The sequence below is a fragment of the Coregonus clupeaformis genome, chromosome 30, assembly GCF_020615455.1.
Source record: "Coregonus clupeaformis isolate EN_2021a chromosome 30, ASM2061545v1, whole genome shotgun sequence".
In the NCBI taxonomy this organism is placed as follows: Eukaryota; Metazoa; Chordata; class Actinopteri; order Salmoniformes; family Salmonidae; genus Coregonus; species Coregonus clupeaformis.
Genome location: NC_059221.1, coordinates 20,564,234 through 20,583,472, shown reverse-complemented (window position 1 = coordinate 20,583,472; position 19,239 = coordinate 20,564,234). Strand labels below are relative to the sequence as shown.

General features: G+C 43.1%; 1 protein-coding gene across 1 annotated transcript in view; it reads left to right on the top strand.

Annotated features, from left to right (window-relative positions):
• The first annotated feature begins 16,346 nt into the window (after positions 1–16,346).
• The window catches only part of LOC121545676 (prickle-like protein 2), a 41,534-nt gene continuing 38,641 nt past the window's right edge, over positions 16,347–19,239 (top strand). The window contains exon 1 of the mRNA XM_041856427.2: positions 16,347–16,767. Coding sequence (XP_041712361.1) covers positions 16,726–16,767 — 42 coding nt within the window. The 5' untranslated portion in view covers positions 16,347–16,725. The remainder of the gene's footprint in view (positions 16,768–19,239) is intronic.

Sequence of the window (19,239 nt, the reverse complement as noted above, 5' to 3'; positions counted from 1 at the left end):
ACCGTGCACCCGGCGCCCTCGGGACTCAAGAGCGTGTCCGCCCTGATCTCCTGCCTTTCCGGCAAGGCGTTAGAATGGGCCAACGCCGAGTGGAGGAGAATAGACGCTACCACCATCCCGTATGCTGAGTTCTCCCGCCGCTTCAGGGCGGTGTTTGACCATCCCCCGGGGGAGCGGCGGGGAGCGTCTGTTCTGCCTCCCGGCAGGGGAAGAGGAGTGCCCAGGAGTTCGCTTTGAAATTCCGTACTCTAGCGGCGGATGCAGGGTGGAATGAGCGGCCCTCATCGATCACTACCGCTGTAGTCTACGTGAGGACGTCCGTAGGAGCTGGCCTGTCGGGACACCAGCCTCTCGTTCGACCAGTTAGTCGACATGTCCATCAGGCTGGATACCCTGCTAGCTACCCGCGGACGTCCCGGGGGGTCCGTCCATTTCACCCTCCAGCGCCTCCGAGCCGTGCCCCATGGAGCTCGGGGCGCTGGCGCTAGAGAGAGGAGGGGTCGAGTACGAGGGGTCCATCTCCTGCACCAACTGTGGTCGGGGAGGACACACCGCGGCTAGGTGCTGGGGATGGCCTCCTAGGGGGAGAAGACAACAGGCCCCGCACTGGGGAGTCCTTCCAGGTGAGTAGGCGCCCCACTCACCCAGAGCTCTCTGTTGCACACTTCTGTATACCTGTGCGTTTTCCACAGGTGGCACCTCATTCCCAGCATAAGGCGCTGGTAGATTCAGGCGCGGCTGGGAATTTTGTTGATAAGAAATTTTGTTTAGCCTTAGGGTTCCCCTTCTCCCTGTTAGCGTCCCCTTCCCCGTTCATGCCCTAGATAGCCGTCCGTTGGGTGCGGGCTTGATCAGGAGGTCACGGCGCCACTTAGGATGTGTGCGCAGGGGGTCATCAGGAGATGATCCAGCTATTTCTGATCGAGCTCGCCTGCGTATCCGGTGGTGCTGGGCATGCCCTGGTTGAGTACCCATAACCCGTCTATTTCCGTGGCAGGAGAGGGCTCTGATGGAGTGGTCTGCCCAGTGTGTGGTCGATGTTTAGGCGTTTCCGTAGGGGTTACCTCGGTGGAGAGTCCAAACCAGGTGCCCGCATTGCACGTTCCCCCTGAGTATGGGGATTTGGCTTTGTGTTCAGTAAGTCGAGGCGACGCAGTTGCCTCCCCATAGGCGGGAGATTGTGCGATAGACCTCCAGGCAGGAGCTGCGCTCTCACGGAGCCATGTGTATCCTCTGTCTCAGGAGGAGAAGAGAGCTATGGAGACTTACATAGACGGATCTCTGAGACAAGGATACATACGGCCCTCCACTTCCCCTGCGTCCTCGAGTTTCTTTTTGTGAAGAAAAAGGATGGTGGGTTACGCCCGTGCATTGATTACCGTGGTCTCAATCAGATCACGGTGAAGTACAGTTATCCACTCCCGCTGATTGCGACCATGTGCCGGAGTCATTGCAGGGCGCGTTTCTTCACTAAATTAGATCTCAGGAGTGCGTACAACTTGGTGCACATTAGGGGGGCGATGAATGGAAGACAGCCTTTAGTACCACCTCGGGCCATTCACGGTATCTTGTCATGCCATACGGGTTGATGAACGCTCCTTCAGTTTTCCAATCATTCGTGGATGAGATCTTCAGGGACATGCAGGGGCAGGGGTGGTCGTGTACATAGATGACATTCTCGTGTACTCATCTACCCGAGTCGAGCATGTGGCCCTGGTGCGCCGAGTGTTGCGGAGGCTGTTGGAGCACGACCTGTATGTCAAGGCAGAGAAGTGTCTGTTTTTCCAGGAGTCGGTCTCCTTTTTGGGTTATCAGTTGTCTGCGTCAGGGGTGAAGATGGAGGTAGGACCGGGTGTCAGCCGTGCGTAATTGGCAAACGCCAACCACTGTGAAGGAGGTGCAGCAGTTTTGGGGGTTTCGCGAATTACTACCGGAGGTTTATCCGGGGTTTTGGACAGGTGGCAGCTCCCATAACGTCTCTTTTGAAGGGGGTCGGTGCGTCGGCAGTGGTCAGCCGAAAGCGGACAGGGCGTTTGGGAGGCTGAAGGACCTGTTTACCTCGGCTCGGTGCTGGCGCATCCGGATCCTTCTTTACCATTTCAGGTAGAGGTGGACCGTCAGAGGCCGGTATAGAGCCGTGATTTCGTAGCGTCCGGCACGCCACCTAAACTCCGCCCCTGTGCTTTTTATTCCAAGAAGCTCAGTCCGGCGGAGACGAAATTATGACGTGGGGACAGGAGCTGTTAGCCGTGGTACAGGCCCTAAAGGTGTGGAGGCACTGGCTTGAGGGGGCTCAACACCCTTTCCTCATTTTGACGGACCACCGTAACCTGGAGTACATCCGGGCAGCGAGAGACTGAACCCTCGCCAGGCGCGGTGGAATATGTTTTTAACCCGGTTCACATTTAAAATCACGTACATCCCTGGGTCACAGAACGGTAAGGCAGACGCACTGTCTCGGCGGTATGACACGGAGGAGAGGTCCGTGGAGCCCACTCCCATACTGCCGGGTCTTGTCTGGTGGCACCGGTAGTGTGGGAGGTCGATGCTGAACTCGGCGGGCGTTACGCACCGACCCTAGTCCACCTCAATGCCCGGAGGGTCGGAGGTCACGTTCCGCTCGAGTTCGGGATCGAATTGATCCTTTGGGCTCACACGTCACCCTCCTCTGGACACCCTGGTATCGGCCGGACAGTGCACTGCCTTAGTACTAGGTACTGGTGGCCCACGTTGGCGAGGATGTGAGGGTTTATGTTTCCTCCTGCTCGGTGTGCGCCCAGTGTAAGGCGCCTAGACATCTGCCTAGGGTAAGTTACACCCCTGCCCGTTCCTCAACGACCATGGTCTCACCTCTCGGTGGATTTCATCACTGACCTTCCTCCTTCACAGGGGAATACCACTATACTGGTCGTTGTGGACCGGTTTCTCAAGCCTGTCGTTTGCTCCCTATGCGGGCCTTCCTACTGCCCTGCAGACCGTCGAGCGCTATTCACCCATGTGTTCCGGCACTACGGGTACCCGAGGATATTGTGTCTGATCGAGGTCCCCAATTTACCTCCAGAGTCTGGAGAGCTTTTATGGAGCGGTTGGGGGTCTCGGTGAGCCACCCGGAGAGTAATGGGCAGGTGGAACGTGTGAACCAGGATGTGGGTAGGTTTCTTAGAACATACTGCCAGGACCGGCCGGAGGAGTGGGCAAGGTCGTTCCTGGGCCGAAATGGCCCAGAATTCCCTACGCCATTCCTCCACTAACCTAACCCCTTTCCAATGTGTGTTAGGTTACCAGCCCGGTTCTGGCACCTTGGGAGCAGAGCCAGATCGAGGCTCCTGCGGTGGATGAGTGGGTGCGGCGCTCGGAGGAGACATGGACGCTGCACACGTCCACCTGCAGCGGGCCCTCTCCGTCGTCAAAAAGCGCGCCGATCTCCACCGCAGTGAGGGACCGGTGTACGCACCTGGTGATCGAGTCTGGCTCTCTACCAGAAACCTGCCCCTCCGCCTGCCCTGTCGGAAACTGGGTCGGCGGTTTGTAGGGCCATTTAAAGTCCTGAGAAGATTGAACGAGGTGTGTTACAGATTACAACTACCTGTTGAGTATAAAAGTATTAACCCCTCGTTCCATGTGTCTCTTCTCAGGCCGGTGGTAGCTGGCCCCTCCAAGAAAATGAGATCAGGGAGACTCCTCCGCCCCCATTGGACATCGAGGGGCACCGCGTACTCCGTGCGGTCCATCTTGGATTCGAGACGTCGGATGGGGGTCTCCAATATCTGGTGGAGTGGGAGGGTACGGCCCGGAGGAACGGTGCTGGGTGCCGAGGAGAGACATTTTGGACCCGTCTCTCCTGACGAATTCCATCGTGGTCACCCGACGCACCTGCTCCACGTCCTCCTGGTCGTCCCCGAGGCCGGAGTCGGCGCACGTCTGGAGCCGCGCGTCAAGGGGGGGGGGGTACTGTCACGGTTTCGGCCGAGGCTGCCTCTCTTCCTTGCTCGGGCAGGCTTCGGCATTCGTCGTCTCCGGAATACTAGCTGCCACCGTTGTATGTTTCTATGTTCGTTTGTTCTGGTCTGGTATTGTACACCTGTTATCGTTTAGTGTCATTAGTGTCCTATAAGTTCTCGTTGTGTTTGTCAGGTGTTGTGTGTGATTGTTTTCCTGTCTGTTGATGTTCGACTGTTTGGGACAGACGCTAGTTTACCGTCGCACTGTTGTTCGTGCGTAGTCGGGTTTTGTATTTTACGCACTGTTGCGTATTGTTTACCTCCGGGTTAGTTTACCCGTGTATTTTTGTGCTTTGCCAGTAAAGTCAAGTTTGACTGAGCTCCTGTGTCCTGCACTTGATTCCACCACACCGTCGCATCAGAACCCTTGACATATCCCCCCTTCGAGACTAACTAAAAGTCTCGAAAACAAACAGAATAGGATTATGACCAGTAACAATTTATCTTATTGAGTATCTTTAACATTAAACCAAAAAACATTCTCCTCCAGAGTGTAAATACCTTTCTATGAAATATGAATAAATGTTTATGAAGTGTGAATACATTACTATGAAATATGAACAAATCTTTATGGAGTGTGAGAGCGAAAAACTGTCTGGCAGCCATCTTTCCAGATATCCATCCATCAATCAAGACAATACAATTCTCTCACGGTCCCTCTGCCCCAGGCAACCACCTAGGTACTCCAGATAAACTCATAAATCCTTATCAATGCATTTGAAACTATGATGCAATTAAATACACATGTAAGCCCCTGCAAACAAAATACTATCCAAAATGTCCACACCAAGGCTGGTCAACCCATCGGACCCTATAGTGGACTTCTATCCCTGCCTAGACTCCCTGTCCCTAAGCATTCACGAAATAAACAAAAACATCTAAGTTCCCCACATGTATCCAATAACATCAAATATCATTCTACAAAATTAATACCTAAGAATATGACACAAATTATGTATTACACATGCAAATATGTCTATATTTCATTGCAGACACTGGAATGTAGTCCACTACACTTCATCTCCCCCGTAGTCTCGACTTCCAATGCATTGTTGATGATGGAATGGGAACCTTTCCACCCCTTCCTGGTTCCATCTCCTCCAGTCATTGTCCTTTCATATTGTCCTTTCTTTGAGTATTTCAATCTTTACATTTTCCCCCAAACGCTTCTGGAAGAAAAGAAAAGACCAAACAGTATCTTTTGCAAAACAACACTTTCAAATTAAATATCAATATCCACTAAGAATATAAAAATTATATATAAATGATGTATGAATCAATATAAATGATAGAATAATGAAATAGGATAATGTGATTCATTCATACACTTCCCCCCTTTGATTCATAACATCATACTAAAATCACCCTAATATTGAAAATTTTTGTTTGAAAAATGATAAAATCATCAAAAAGGATATTTATCATCAATACTCCATCCAGTCCCACTTGTCCCTCTTCATCCAGATCAGGAACAGTCAACAACGGCATCTGAGCGTTGTCTCCAGGCATCACTACTCCAACCTATCTCAATATCATAGCTTTCTCAAAGGTCAGTAACAAATCACAAACATCACACACAGTGCTATCAAAGCTGCCATTAAAATCTAATCCATCACTGCTCCTACTGGGCCTAACTGATCTTGCAACCAAGTCTTCGCTGACCATCCAGCTCCTTCAGATCTACCAAACGCATCCCTTATATTCTTTAATGCATCTATAACTATCTGGAATCAAAGTATAGGTAATATTATCAAGATGATCTGCCGAAAATGTTACACCATACCATGGAAAAAGTCCCCCCTTCTCTCTTAGACTTATCCTCCAATGATAGGCCTCAAGACTATGAAATGTCGCCATGTCTCTTTTCACCCTATTTTCAACCCTAGCTTCAGATTTATCTGTGTCCGGTGCTACCCCTCTTTTAATGGTAAAAGCCTCATATGGAAGCTTCAACGTTGACATGTAACAACATCCTGTCCATCCATAGGGTAAGAATATATACGCTTTATCACCCCAAACCCTCCAAATATCTCTAAAATTCCCATAGTCACATTGCCAGGCAAAAGCTAATCTTTTAACCATCAAAGTCCTGCTCTTCTTACTAACTGGAACATAAAAAGTTACATTATATTTGTCATTACTACCCTTAAGGTCATGCATACCCAAAGTTATCATATAATCATCACAATCTGATATTCCCCTAAACATACCCCTTACATCATATGTTTTATTAGAACAAAAACAACTTTTAGCCCTCACTGGTTTCACCTCCAATGCTTCAGGGTTCGCTGTTACCTGATTTTACTTCCCATCTAACAAATTCACATAAGTTAATTTACTTAACCCAATAACACCTAAACCTAGGCTTAAACAAATGTTTTGACAACGACATTATTTTATCTGTTACTGATTGTTGCTGATACAACAGCCATGACAAAGCCTAAGATTGATACATACTTGATAGAGGTCGAGCGACCGTCTCTAAAATGTTTGGTGCTGGAATTCTCAACAGACATGGACCCTCAAGATGCCTCACTGATCTTACAGAATGAGCTAGCTGCTGGAACCAAAGATTCCTACCTGCCCATCCATCTTTAATTTTCACAACAGAAGAATCAAACCACATGCATTTAGTTTCTCTCTTCCCTAACGAGCGGTACTGATCAGATACCTCTCCTTGTCTGTCATTAAAATCAAAGACCTCATCCTGTACCTCCATGATAGTATCCTTCACTATTTCAGATGAATCTATATTGTTCTCTACCACTATCTGCTCTCCTATTTTAACCCTATCCTTACTACCATTGACAGCACTCTCTATCCGTATCATAAACCCCTGAGTCCCTCTTGCTACCCCCTTTAATTTCAGAAAAGTTGTTGTCGGTGTCGGTGTCATACTTCCTACATTTGCTATTGCCATCGTACCATTAATCCCTTCCAAAGTTACCATTAAAGTAGTTGATTTAGTTGATGTATTAACACCCTTAACTACTTCTAGTGGGAAAGCTACCGATATCCTATGTGTATTATTTACTGTTGGAGTGGCTACTGTAATATATTCTTCCTGAACTCCTTTGGTGACTGTGGAAACTTCAACAGATTTCAAATCTTCCATTATAAGCGTCACTTTACGAATTACATAGCCTTTTAACCAATAATTCTTAACCGGAACAAATTTTAATGCTTGCACTAGATAAGTACCCATATATTCTCCCTGATTTTTCTCTGTAACATTACGCAAAATAAATGAACAATCACTCATAACCCTCTTCCACTTCATATTGTTGTACAAACTATACCTCCTTTGACTAGGGGCAACAGCTTCTACTTCTGGTCCTGATAACAATACTTCTTCTCCCTAATTATCTCTCCATGTGGGAGGAACGTCCCCATCCTAACCCTAATAACAGTCTTTTCCCCCTAAAATTGGTGCTGGAGCTATTGGTTCCCTTATAATCAAATGCGATATATTTATGGCTTTAATAACTATCAATGTTGAAAGAGTTAAATTGCTTCTCACTGTTGTTATAATAGACTGAAGTGTTGATGTCATTGTTGTTACTTCATCTATTTTCCCTAAGACTCTTAAATTCTTACTTGTATTTCCCTCTATCACCACTAGTGTCACTTTTTTTTAGCTCTCAGTCCTACCTCTAATCCCTGACTTTCAACCTTTTGATTATAAAAAAAATACACCCACAATTACCTTGATCTTCCTGCTGGGAACTGTAAATATAGATACTCAATCACCCTCAATCTTCTCTTATCATTCAGCAATGCATCTGCTCCTAACAGATCTAAACTCCTACCATATCTATCTTCCCATAAACTCTAAAATGCCCTTCACCACTGTTCTCTCTCTCTTACTACTAACTTTGAAACTTAGCTTACTGTCTTAGAGTTCCTTCAACCCTAGTTCTCCTAACTTTTTTAATCTAATCTTTTCTCCTAACTTTTTAAAAACCTTTTCCACTGATTTATTCACAAAATCCTTTACCACCAATTTTTAGAATATGTGATTGGGAAGTCCCCACCTGCTTCTGACTTCTTTACACACAGACTTGGCAAACGACTAAACATCCCTTAGCCTAGCCTGAAATCTCTTGGTGTAGGAATGTAACCCAGAATAACAGTCACCCCTTTTAACTTTATTTTCCAGACAGATTGTCTAATAGGCAGTCTAATAGATTATCATCCTTCCTATGATATTATATTTTTAAGCAAATATGATTCCCAAAAACCCTATTATTTTTAAAATCCTCTACCAGACAGCCGTCTGGTGTACATCTTATTGTACAGTTCAATTTACACAATGCATCTCTTCCCAACAATGCAATAGGTATATGTTCTAATATTAGTATGTCTATTTTAATTTCTCTTTGATTCTTTATAGAAGAGCTCAATTGGTTCCTTAAGAGTAATTAGCTGTTTTACTACCTCAAATCCCTATCCTAATTAGTTAATTTTACATAGTGAGATGTTTAACCTCTTTAGGCTCAACACAGATAAAAGCTTTTCCACTATTCACTATCACTTCTCATAGTCCTTTGTTTTTACTTCAATTGTTAGATATTTTCTCTTCTTCTCTAATCGATGCTATCAGCTGACACCCCCCTTCGTATCTTCTAGGCACCTCTAGAATCCTTGCTCCGGACCCCTGTAGGGGTTCACCTGTCCTCCAGATGATCTTGATTGGCCCCTGTATCTTCCTCTGAAATTCCCTCTGATGTTTCCTCCTGACTTATTGCACTCACAGGTAAAGTAACCAATCTGTCCACAATTATAACACTCTTCTGAAAGTTGCTGGAAGTGTAGCTGGAATCTTCCTCCTCCTTCTAAGCCTTCTCGTCCTCTTCCTCTCCAATTCTGCGTCTGTCCAGAACCTGTCTGTGGATATGACACAACTGGTACCCCCATTGGGGGCGGGTACCATTGCGGTTGGAACTGGTCCTGTTGAAGCTGTGGCAGTGATTGTTGACATATCAGTATTCTTCAAAAGGTTATATTCTAAGTTCTGTCCTCGAAATATCATCTTCCATCATCTTCTTACTAGTGGCCTTTTTCCTTGGCCTCAATGTATTCTTCTCCTCCAATTCTTGGGATTCTTTTCTCAGCAGTTTTTCTTCTCTTCTGTATCTTCAGCTGTGTTACTTCTTCTAAACTATTTGCTTTATCCAGGCATGATACGCATCGGTCTATATCTCTATTTCTTCTTTGCTAGTCATTGTAGGATAAAATCCTCTTGAACATAAAGCACCTTTAATCTCCAAATCTTCATCGCTTTCATCAGAACTCGAATCTCTTGTATCCTTCTTCTTTCCTCTCTTGCCAACTTCCTTCTGATCACAGTCATATCCACCCATGATCTCTTCTCAATCACTCTGATCTTCATCTTCATAATCTTCTTCAAGTTCCATCTTCCTTAACCTCACTCTTCTCTTCCAGACATCTCATTTTCTTCCTTCTGGAGTTTTGGATTCATCTTTATCGTCGTTTCTGCTTGTCCTCTCTCTATTATTCGTTCATCTTCATCTCTGATGCAATAATCACCCTCCTGGATGATCCCTGGAAGCTGAGGATAAACATCCCTAAGCTCTACTTCCTTCTCATAAGGTGGGGGTGTTTTTGCTGAATCCGTATGTGAGAAAGGTGTACTAACTTCTACCATTAGTTTTTCTGTTGCCTTCTCTTCCTTTAGCATTTTCTCTATACCTTTGTTTATCTTATCGCTGGAATCTTTTATCAGTTTTTGTTTGAGAATGAAGGGCAACTTTTGTTTCATTTGCCGGATAACCTAGCACTACTTTAGTTAAAGGATTACTATTTTGTACTATATCAACAGGTGTAATCACCTTCATAGCCTTGCTGTCCTTTCTCCCCTTGTACCAACCCTTTTATATTCCTTTATTGTGAATTATTTTATTTTAGACTATATAGCCTATGGCTTCCCCCCTTTAATTATTAATATAACCTATTATATTATAATATAACCTTAAATCAATCAATAAAAATATGAATATTAAAAAAAATTCAATTAAAAATTTATTCAAAAATATTTTAAATTAAAAACAAAAAATAAATTAAAAAAATTATTAAACAATTATGAATAATTAAAACCAATTTTTTATTTCTATATCCTATCCTACCAATTTATCAATTAGTGGCTATCTTACCACAACCCATCAAATGCAAGTAGTCAACTTCAGACTACAATCCTAAAAACAAAGCCCTCTAATCCTACAACACTACAATTCCCATAAACCCCCTTGCTCTATAAGCACCTAATTATCTTAATTTTACAGAATAATGTCAGTCCTTGATTCCCAACACAACTCCAATCAACCCAAGTGATGCACAGAGCCTCCAAAATGCAATTTTTAATGAATCAGTATTTGCCAAGCCTATGTGAAATTGTCATAACATCAAATATCCTGTAGGGGAAGATTTTGTAAACAGACAGCACCAAAGAAACCTTTTAACTCGATCCTCTGTCGCGTCACGTGACGTGATGTATACGTCAGCACCCCCTCTCTTTCTCTCTCCATCGTTCCTCTCATATGACAAAAGAACAGAGACACAGAAAAAGATTTTAGTAGTTAATGCAATACTGAGTTACTTCCAGCATTCAATATTTCTTCGTTGACATTCGCTCTAAGAATCAACTCAGGAATTGCATTCAAATAGGTCAATAACATTTTTATTTTATTTATTCATTTAATTATTTTTATTTTTAATCCGTCAACATATCTCTCTCATTTATCAATTCAATAGGTCACAAAAACAATTTCATCTTTAACCAACAGCCGATGTAACAACCAAAATGCACCATTAGACTCTAAATGTCTAATTCTTTGTTCCTTTTTGTTTGTCTCAGCCTCCCCGCAACACAGTGTAACAGAGGAGTGACCTATTTACCCAAAATCCCCTTGATGTAGTTTTAGTAAACAACGTGTTGTAGTTTAGTACCGTAAACCAACGTCTCATAATTTCGTGCCGTAAACTCCCCCGTTTTGTAGTGTAGTGTCGTAAAATTAAACGCATGCGCAATACATTAAACGATACGATTCCCAGACAATAGAACGCTAGCATTCCGCTACAGCTTCACTATTTTACCCCTTATAATCAAACAATTACACTTAACAGAGCTCACAATTGCATAGAACTCTGAATTCTACACACACAAACATCATTTAAGAGGCTTTATTCCATCGCAATGGCCCCCTTAGGTCACCCGTTAGCATGTAGCACGCAACACAATTAGCATTTAGCATTAGCATTTAGCATTAGCCGTTATGTACAATGTGGCATGAAACACAACCAGCATTTAGCATTAGCATTAGCATTAGCCTTTAGCTAACCTGTGGCTTGCAACACGCAACAGCTACCCTGCACTGCCCTTTCTTTGACTTATTTTCTACCGTTTGTGATGCCGTGAGTTCAATGACCATCTACTTAGAGATTACCCCAAGCAGACACCCCGTCGGATGAAAGATGAGCAATAATCACAATCAGCTAAATTCCATCAACCCGAGTTTTTTAGAACCCACCAAATGCCCATCTAACGCGCAAGCGGATTTTCGGCCCATCATGGATGGCCCACTCCGGGGTCTTACGCGGTACAGTGCCCTAATGTATACGTATATCTGCCTTTAATATATCTGCCAATATCTGCCTCAATATCTGCCGTTAATATCTGCCTTCAATTGCTGTACAATTTTAGAATAATTATGACAGACCCCTAGTCGACCACAATAGCACCACATCAGCACAAACCCAAGTAATTTACATGGTACACCTTCACCAGCGCACATTCACAAGCCAGCCAAACAACTAACGCCCAATAATTTGTGAGGAATCTCACCTTTTAGCCGGCTTGAGCGGTAGTCACCTCGCTGCTCATGAATGAAACAAAGGGAAGTTGCAGACCAATCCCGGACGAGCCCCCATTGTGTCGTATCTTGTCGCTGCTGGTGCTCATTGCTGTCAAACAAAGAAGTCTGCTCATACTGAACCTTTGATCATAAGTTTATTCATATCACAAGCTTTCAGCATGAGTTACAGGTGTCAAGATCACCCAGAGAGCAATGTCCCAGATTGCAATGGCTGCTCTAACCTCTTTTTCCTCCAGCATATACTTATAAACAATGTAAAAATATGGGTTGCTCCCTCTGCTGTCCAATCACCTGTCTCCCCTGGGGCGTCACCCTACAACTGGCTACTTTTGAACTAAGATACACATTCCCTCTTTGTTCCTCTAGAATAGTCATAATCTTCATACACGACATTACAAACCCAACAACATTATATTATGGTATCCCCTCCTCATAACCATGTTTGCCAGTGACAGTCTCTTACCATTCAAATATTTTTGTTCAACAAAAATGTCAGTAATAGACCCATGTAATTCCAATTCATATTGTGAGGGTTGTTTTGTTTACGCAATGCGCTGTCAGTGTGTCTGTATATTGTGTATTGTATTGTCCTTCCTTTTTAGACCACATTGGCCTAATAAAATTATTCATTTGGTAGGCTAACCGCTGAGTCTGGGTCTCTATCTCGCTCTTTCTCTCTCTGTGGTGACTTAAAGAAGAGTAAAGTTAAGGCCTCAACATCTTGCTGAATTTATCTGAACTAATATCTATCTGAATTTCTGTCGCTGTCCATTTCGAAATTACTGAACAAATAGGCCTACCTCATCGCAGCTCGTTTGCTTGCATTTGCTTATACTTAAGAGCTAAGTGTTAATTATATAAGAACAAACATTGTGAATTTACTGAACATAAATGTAATAATATTTGTGTATGGTTCAAAAGTCAAAATAATAATAATATGCCATTTAGCGACGCTTCTATCCAAAGCGACTTATAGTCATGTGTGCATACATTTTTACGTATGGGTGGTCCCGGGGATCGAACCCACTACTCTGGCGTTACAAGCGCCATGCTCTACCAATTGAGGTACAGAGGACCACCAAAATTCATGTCGACATTCATTATTATTGAAGGTGAATACGGTTCTTATCCAGTTACACAAATCCACAAGGAGTCAATAGAAACCATATTTACCATGTCCAGTCATATATGGACATTGATATTCAGCGTATCAAATGTAGGGCAAATGTAACCGTTTGAAAGGAGCACAAGCAGAGAGAGACAAAGTGGGTGCGTGTTATGATGGTCAGAGAAATGCACTATGCAGACGCTTTTATCCAAAGCGATTTACAGTCATGTGTGCATACATTTTTACGTATGGGTGGTCCCGGGGATCGAACCCACTACCCTGGCGTTACAAGCGCCATGCTCTACCAATTGAGCTACAGAGGACCACCATTCTGGATTACTTCCAAAATAATGCACAGGCCAATAAAATGACTTTTATCCCACATTATGCTGAACCCATCTGGCTTAAGTTAACCAGGATGTATGTAAAGGCAATACACTCCAGGAAAGAGGTTATTGCATCATCTGTGGGCTACTACCACACTTTTGACTGGGTTGGCCCTAGCTTGGCTTACTGCTCTGTGGCCAACACATTACCTATTCCTTGGTGCTGCACAATGGACTGTAGTCAAGGTGATATGGCAGCCTGAATTTGATTGTTTTTACATGTGATTGTTTTTACACAGAGCATTTGATTAAAAAGACCAAAACCCAAATCATCCAACCTACCCCCTTTACATGTATTATTATGTAAATAATGCATACCAAACCATGCAGTTCACACACAACCAATTGTAACTAATATTTTTTGGAATGCATAAAATCAATGAAAGATTGGGTAGGTTTGCAATTGCATGCAAAGTTGACAAACACCAATATCTTCCCTTAACATCTCACTCAGCAACATCTTTGTCATCCTTTCAAAACCTGCCTGTGGTTGTATTTGAATACATCTACCCACCCAGAATCATAGCTCAACAGCAGCTACAATAGAGGGATTCAGTTCAGGCTGGTGTTTGTGCTACACTGTGGGCTTTCCAATTTGATGTACTCTCCAAATTGACCTTATTTCACTGGAATGGAAGAAACAGTGTTTACAGCAACTTCTTTGTTATTGTTATATCACAAACGGACGTGGCAGTTTCACCATTAAGAATTACAGTTTCAAAGAAAGACATCTAAACATCTTAGGATAAAATATATCAACCCCAACACTGGGGTCTTAGTCAGTGTGATATAGGCTACTAAATTGATTGGCGTAAATGCCTACACTCATAGAAAAAAAGGTGCTATCTAGAACCAAAAACTGTTCTTCGTCTGTCCCCATAGGAGAACCCTTTGAAGAACCTCTTTTGGTTCCAAGTAGAATCCTTTGGGTTCCATGTAGAACCCTTTTTGGGTTCCATGCAGAACCCTTTCCACAGAGGGTTCTACATGGAACCCAAAAGGGTTCTACCTGGAATGAAAAAGGGTTCTCCTATGGGGAAAGCCGCAGAACCCTTTTGGAACCCTTTTTTCTAAGAGTGTACTATGTTTGTTGTTGTTGTTTTGTGTGTTTTGGGACAGCCTCAAATGTTTGTTTACTTTGTTGCGTCACCACAGGGTCTTTAACCCCATATAGACTGAGTGGGTGTGTTTATTGTGTCCTGTTGTAAGATGCTAGTGTGAGTGTGAGTCTGTGACATGGCAGTTAGGGTGTCTGTCCATTTGACTGTGCTGCCCCTTGGTCTCACTGGGTCTTGGAGTAGAAGGCTATCATGGATAGCATATGGGTCAAAAGTCAACCGGCATACTGCCTTCCTTTGTTTAATATGACTCCGAGATTACTCTTCCTATCACTGCTGATCTTCGGTCTGGGATTAGTTTTAATCAAGCCAGTCAACCAGAACTGCTAATTCAAATGGGAGGGACGAATTTGGAGCCTAATTGTCAGTTTGTTTTAAACTACAGCGAGACGTTCTCAAAGGATTCCTGGATACGTAGAAGTGATTTCCATAAAAGGAAATGCTATGAATAACATCCCAAGGTCAAGCAATTAGGCTACTGATGCATTGAGTCAAAAAGCTATTTTTGTGTACCACAGATTTGGCATTTGCTAAGTACCTTTATTAACATTTTGCACCAAATATTTTTTTCCCCCTCCTCTTCCTCTCACTCTCCTTTTTCCTACATATTCATTTTCTGTCCTTTTCTTTCAGCTCATCAGTATTATCATCGTAATCTGCTATGCTGCATCATTGTATGGAGGTTATTTTGGAGTGGCCATCTGGGAGAAGGTCTCCGCCATCATCTTCTTTGTCATCTTCATGATGGAAATGGACAAGTCCATCCAGGTGGTCAACTGGGTCTGGAGTGTGAGTACAGTATATGTTTACACACACACAGAGAGAGAGAGAGAGAGAGAGAGAGAGAGAGAGAGAGAGAGAGAGAGAGAGAGAGAGAGAGAGAGAGAGAGAGAGAGAGAGAGAGAGAGAGAGAGAGAGAGAGAGAGAGAGAGAGAGAGAGAGAGAGAGAGAGAGAGAGAGAGAGAGAGAGAAATAGAGACAGAGTGACACAGAAAGAGAAGCACACAGACACAAATTAAAGATACATTCATAAAAAATGAACAGTAACACAAGGACTTTCCAAGTGCCTATAGAAGGACAATATTCACAAATTTTCTTTGTTCTATTCCCTGCTTTGTTTACAGACTAAAAAGTTTAAGCACGAAGCTATACCCCAACTTAGCCAATTAAAGAAAATGAGTTGACAATGAAGAGAGAAAGAAGTGGAGCAGGTTGGAAGGAAGTTTGATGCTCAAATTAAGAGATTAATAGCAGAAATTAACCAATGTTAGGGTCTGAAGAGAGAAACATCTACAGTACATCTATGGCTGACACAGTGGGGATAATGTTGTACTGCACTGAGATCTGTATGTTCAAAAGAACCATGTAAATTCCAGGAGGGATTCCCTTGACTACCGCTATTCCAGTCTCGGTGTACAATTCTACCGTCCCATTGCTCAATATTTAGTCTTGTGAAAAAGGGAAAGCTTTGGTCAGTTTTCACACTAGTACATAATTTGTTTTCTGATCTAATGAACTAATGTGTAAAAATATGTTTCTGTTGAATTACATCCACTGCTGAGGTTTTGGTGTGTATTAGAAATTTGATTGTAGCATTACATTTATAGAGGTGCCCAGTAATGGGATGGGGTGGTGGGTTTTTGGGGAAAGTGTATATGTGCAGGGTTAGATGGTGGTGCAATTTCAGTTTTTCCCATTCCCCTTTTATTTGGGGTGACCAAAATGTGCAATCCGCACTCCGACCTGTGTAAGGCAGCAATAGGCAACACAGCGTCTAGTCTGCCAGAAAACCACGAAGAAGAAGAATGCTAGCAAATGGGCGATGAGGAACCTCAATTTGAGGGGCGCACGGTCTGGGCCCGGGACAAGAGGGGTAGGAGGAAGGGTGTAGCGTAGGTAGAACTATCGTACAGTGCAGTGGGCTTCCGCGCTCACTGCTCAATGATTGCGGTACATAGACATGAAAAACCGGTGCAGTCATCTAGGTGTAGCGTGCTTACGTATGCGTCAGTAATTTTCAGACAACTCCAGCAAGACTGTGCGTAAAACTCCAAGAAGAGGAGGTTTGTACAAGTTGGTACTGTATTTAGGACACGACTTATCGGAACATATTTTTACGTTGTCCTGTGAATTCAGATGTCTGATGTATCTATCTACCTATTTAAAAATCCTCCCGGACTATTTGGAAACAACTAAGCCACTTGTTCTTGAACCATCGACATGTTCACGCGCGGATCTAAAAAGCGACGGTCGAATCGCTCGGTAAGTACTGTAGAATGGCCAGAACTACAGTATGTTATGACATTGTTTTGTAGTTTTTGTGGAGTCCAGTGTGTCTTGTTATTTGGAACGTACTTGCATCGTTTAGAAAACATTTATTCACAATGAATAGCTTTCATAAAGTTTATCGAGTTAAGTTACAAGTACATTTATAGCCTATTTTGTTCTGCCAACATTGATTAGGCTGTTTTTTAAACTGTTTGTTATCGGCTTGATTATAGGCCTGTCTTTGCGCTATGCGTTTTTAAATGTTATACTTTGACAAGTTGCTTTGCTTCCCTTGATTTAGTTGACAGAAATTCCGTTCTTTGTTTTATGACTCGAGTTGAATCGTGGTTGCGTGGGAGGGGCGTAAAGTCACGAAGCCATTGGCATTTACCTGCACAGGTTAGGGTTAGGCAACTTACAAGTATAGCCCACCCGTCACCGACCCCAGGCCACACACGTAGGGAGCTCTGTGACACTCACATATATATATATATATATATATATATATATATATATATATATATATATATATATATATATATATATATATATATATATATATATACTACCAGTCAAGTTTGGACACACCTACTACTATTTTTTTACATTGTAGAATACTTGAAGACATCAAAACTAAGAAATAACACATGGAATGCATCATGTAGTAACCAAAAAAGTGTTAAACAAATCGAAATATATATTTTATATTCTTCAAATAGCCACCGTTTGCCTTGATGACAGCTTTGCACACTCTTGGCATTCTCTCAACCAGCTTCATGAGCTAGTCACCTGGAATGTATTTCAATTAACAGGTGTGCCTTTCTAAAAGTTAATTTGTGGAATTTCTTTCCTTCTTAATGCGTTTGAGCCAATCAGTTGTGTTGTGACAAGGTAGGAGAGGTATACAGAAGATAGCCCTATTTGGTAAAAGACCAAGTCCATATTATGGAATAAGCAAAGAGAAACGACAGTCCATGATTACTTTAAGACATGAAGGTCAGTCAATACGGAACATTTCAAGAACTTTTAAAGTTTATTCAAGTGCAGTCGCACAAACCATCAAGCGCTATGATGAAACTGGCTCTCATGAGGACTGCCACAGGAATGGAAGATCCAGAGTTACCTCTGCTGCAGAGGATAAGTTCATTAGCGTTACCAGTCTCAGAAATTGCAGCCCAAATAAATACTTCACAGTTCAAGTCACAGACACATCTCAACATCAACTGTTCAGAGGGGACTGTGTGAATCAGGCCTTCATGGTCGAATTGCTGCAAAGAAATCACTACTAAAGGGCACAAATAAGAAGAAGAGACCTGCTTGGGCCAAGAAACACGAGCAATGGACATTAGACCGGTGGAAATTTGTCCTTTGGTCTGGAGTCCAAATTGGAGATTTTGGGTTCCAACCGCCATGTCTTTGTGAGACGCGGTGTGGGTAAACGGATAATCTCTGCATGTGTAGTTTCCACCGTAAAGCATGGTGGCGGAGGTGTTATGGTGTGGGGGTGCTTTGCTGGTGACACTGTCTGTGATTTATTTAGAATTCAAGGCACACTACCACAGCATTCTGCAGTGATACGCCATCCCATCTGGTTTGGGCTTAGTGGGACTATCATTTGTTTTTCAACAGGACAATGAACCAACACACCTCCAGGCTGTGTAAGGGCTATTGTACCAAGAAGGAGAGTGATGGAGTGCTGCATCAGATGACCTGGCCTCCACAATCCCCCGACCTCAACCCAATTGAGATGGTTTGGGATGAGTGAAGGAAAAGCAGCCAACAAGTGCTCAGCATATGTGGGAACTCCTTCAAGACTGTTGGAAAAGCATTCCAGGTGAAACTGGTTGAGAGAATGCCAAGAGTGTGCAAAGCAGTCATCAAGGCAAAGGGTGGCTATTTGAAGAATCTCAAACATAAAATGCTTTTTTGGTTACTACATGATTCCATATGTGTTATTTAATAGTTTTGATGTCTTCACTATTATTCTATAATGTAGAAAATAGTAAAAAATAAAGAAAAACCCTGGAATGAGTATAGGTGTGTTCAAACTTTGGACTGGTACTGTGTGTGTATATATATATATATATATATATATATATATATATATATATATTTAACATTTACGCACACTTATTGCGCCAAGGCAATGTAATTTTTTTTTATTTAACAACATTGACACTCCAAAGCATTTGAGTTTGCACTTGTGGCTAGTGCCAGGTAGGACATTTTTGTTAGTAAGGGAGTTGAACCATGCAGTCAAGGAGGACTAGTGTAGGTGTTGATATACGAAACATCTGGCTCCTATCACACTTGGAGTATTTCCAATGCCCTTAAAAGTGAATCCCACTGTAATTATACTGGGCTGTTGGCTTGTGAAACTCACCACACACAACTGATCCACACTATGGTCTGCATTCATGACTGCTCTGTAACTACAGTATCTATTCTATAAGAACTTCTGTAGGA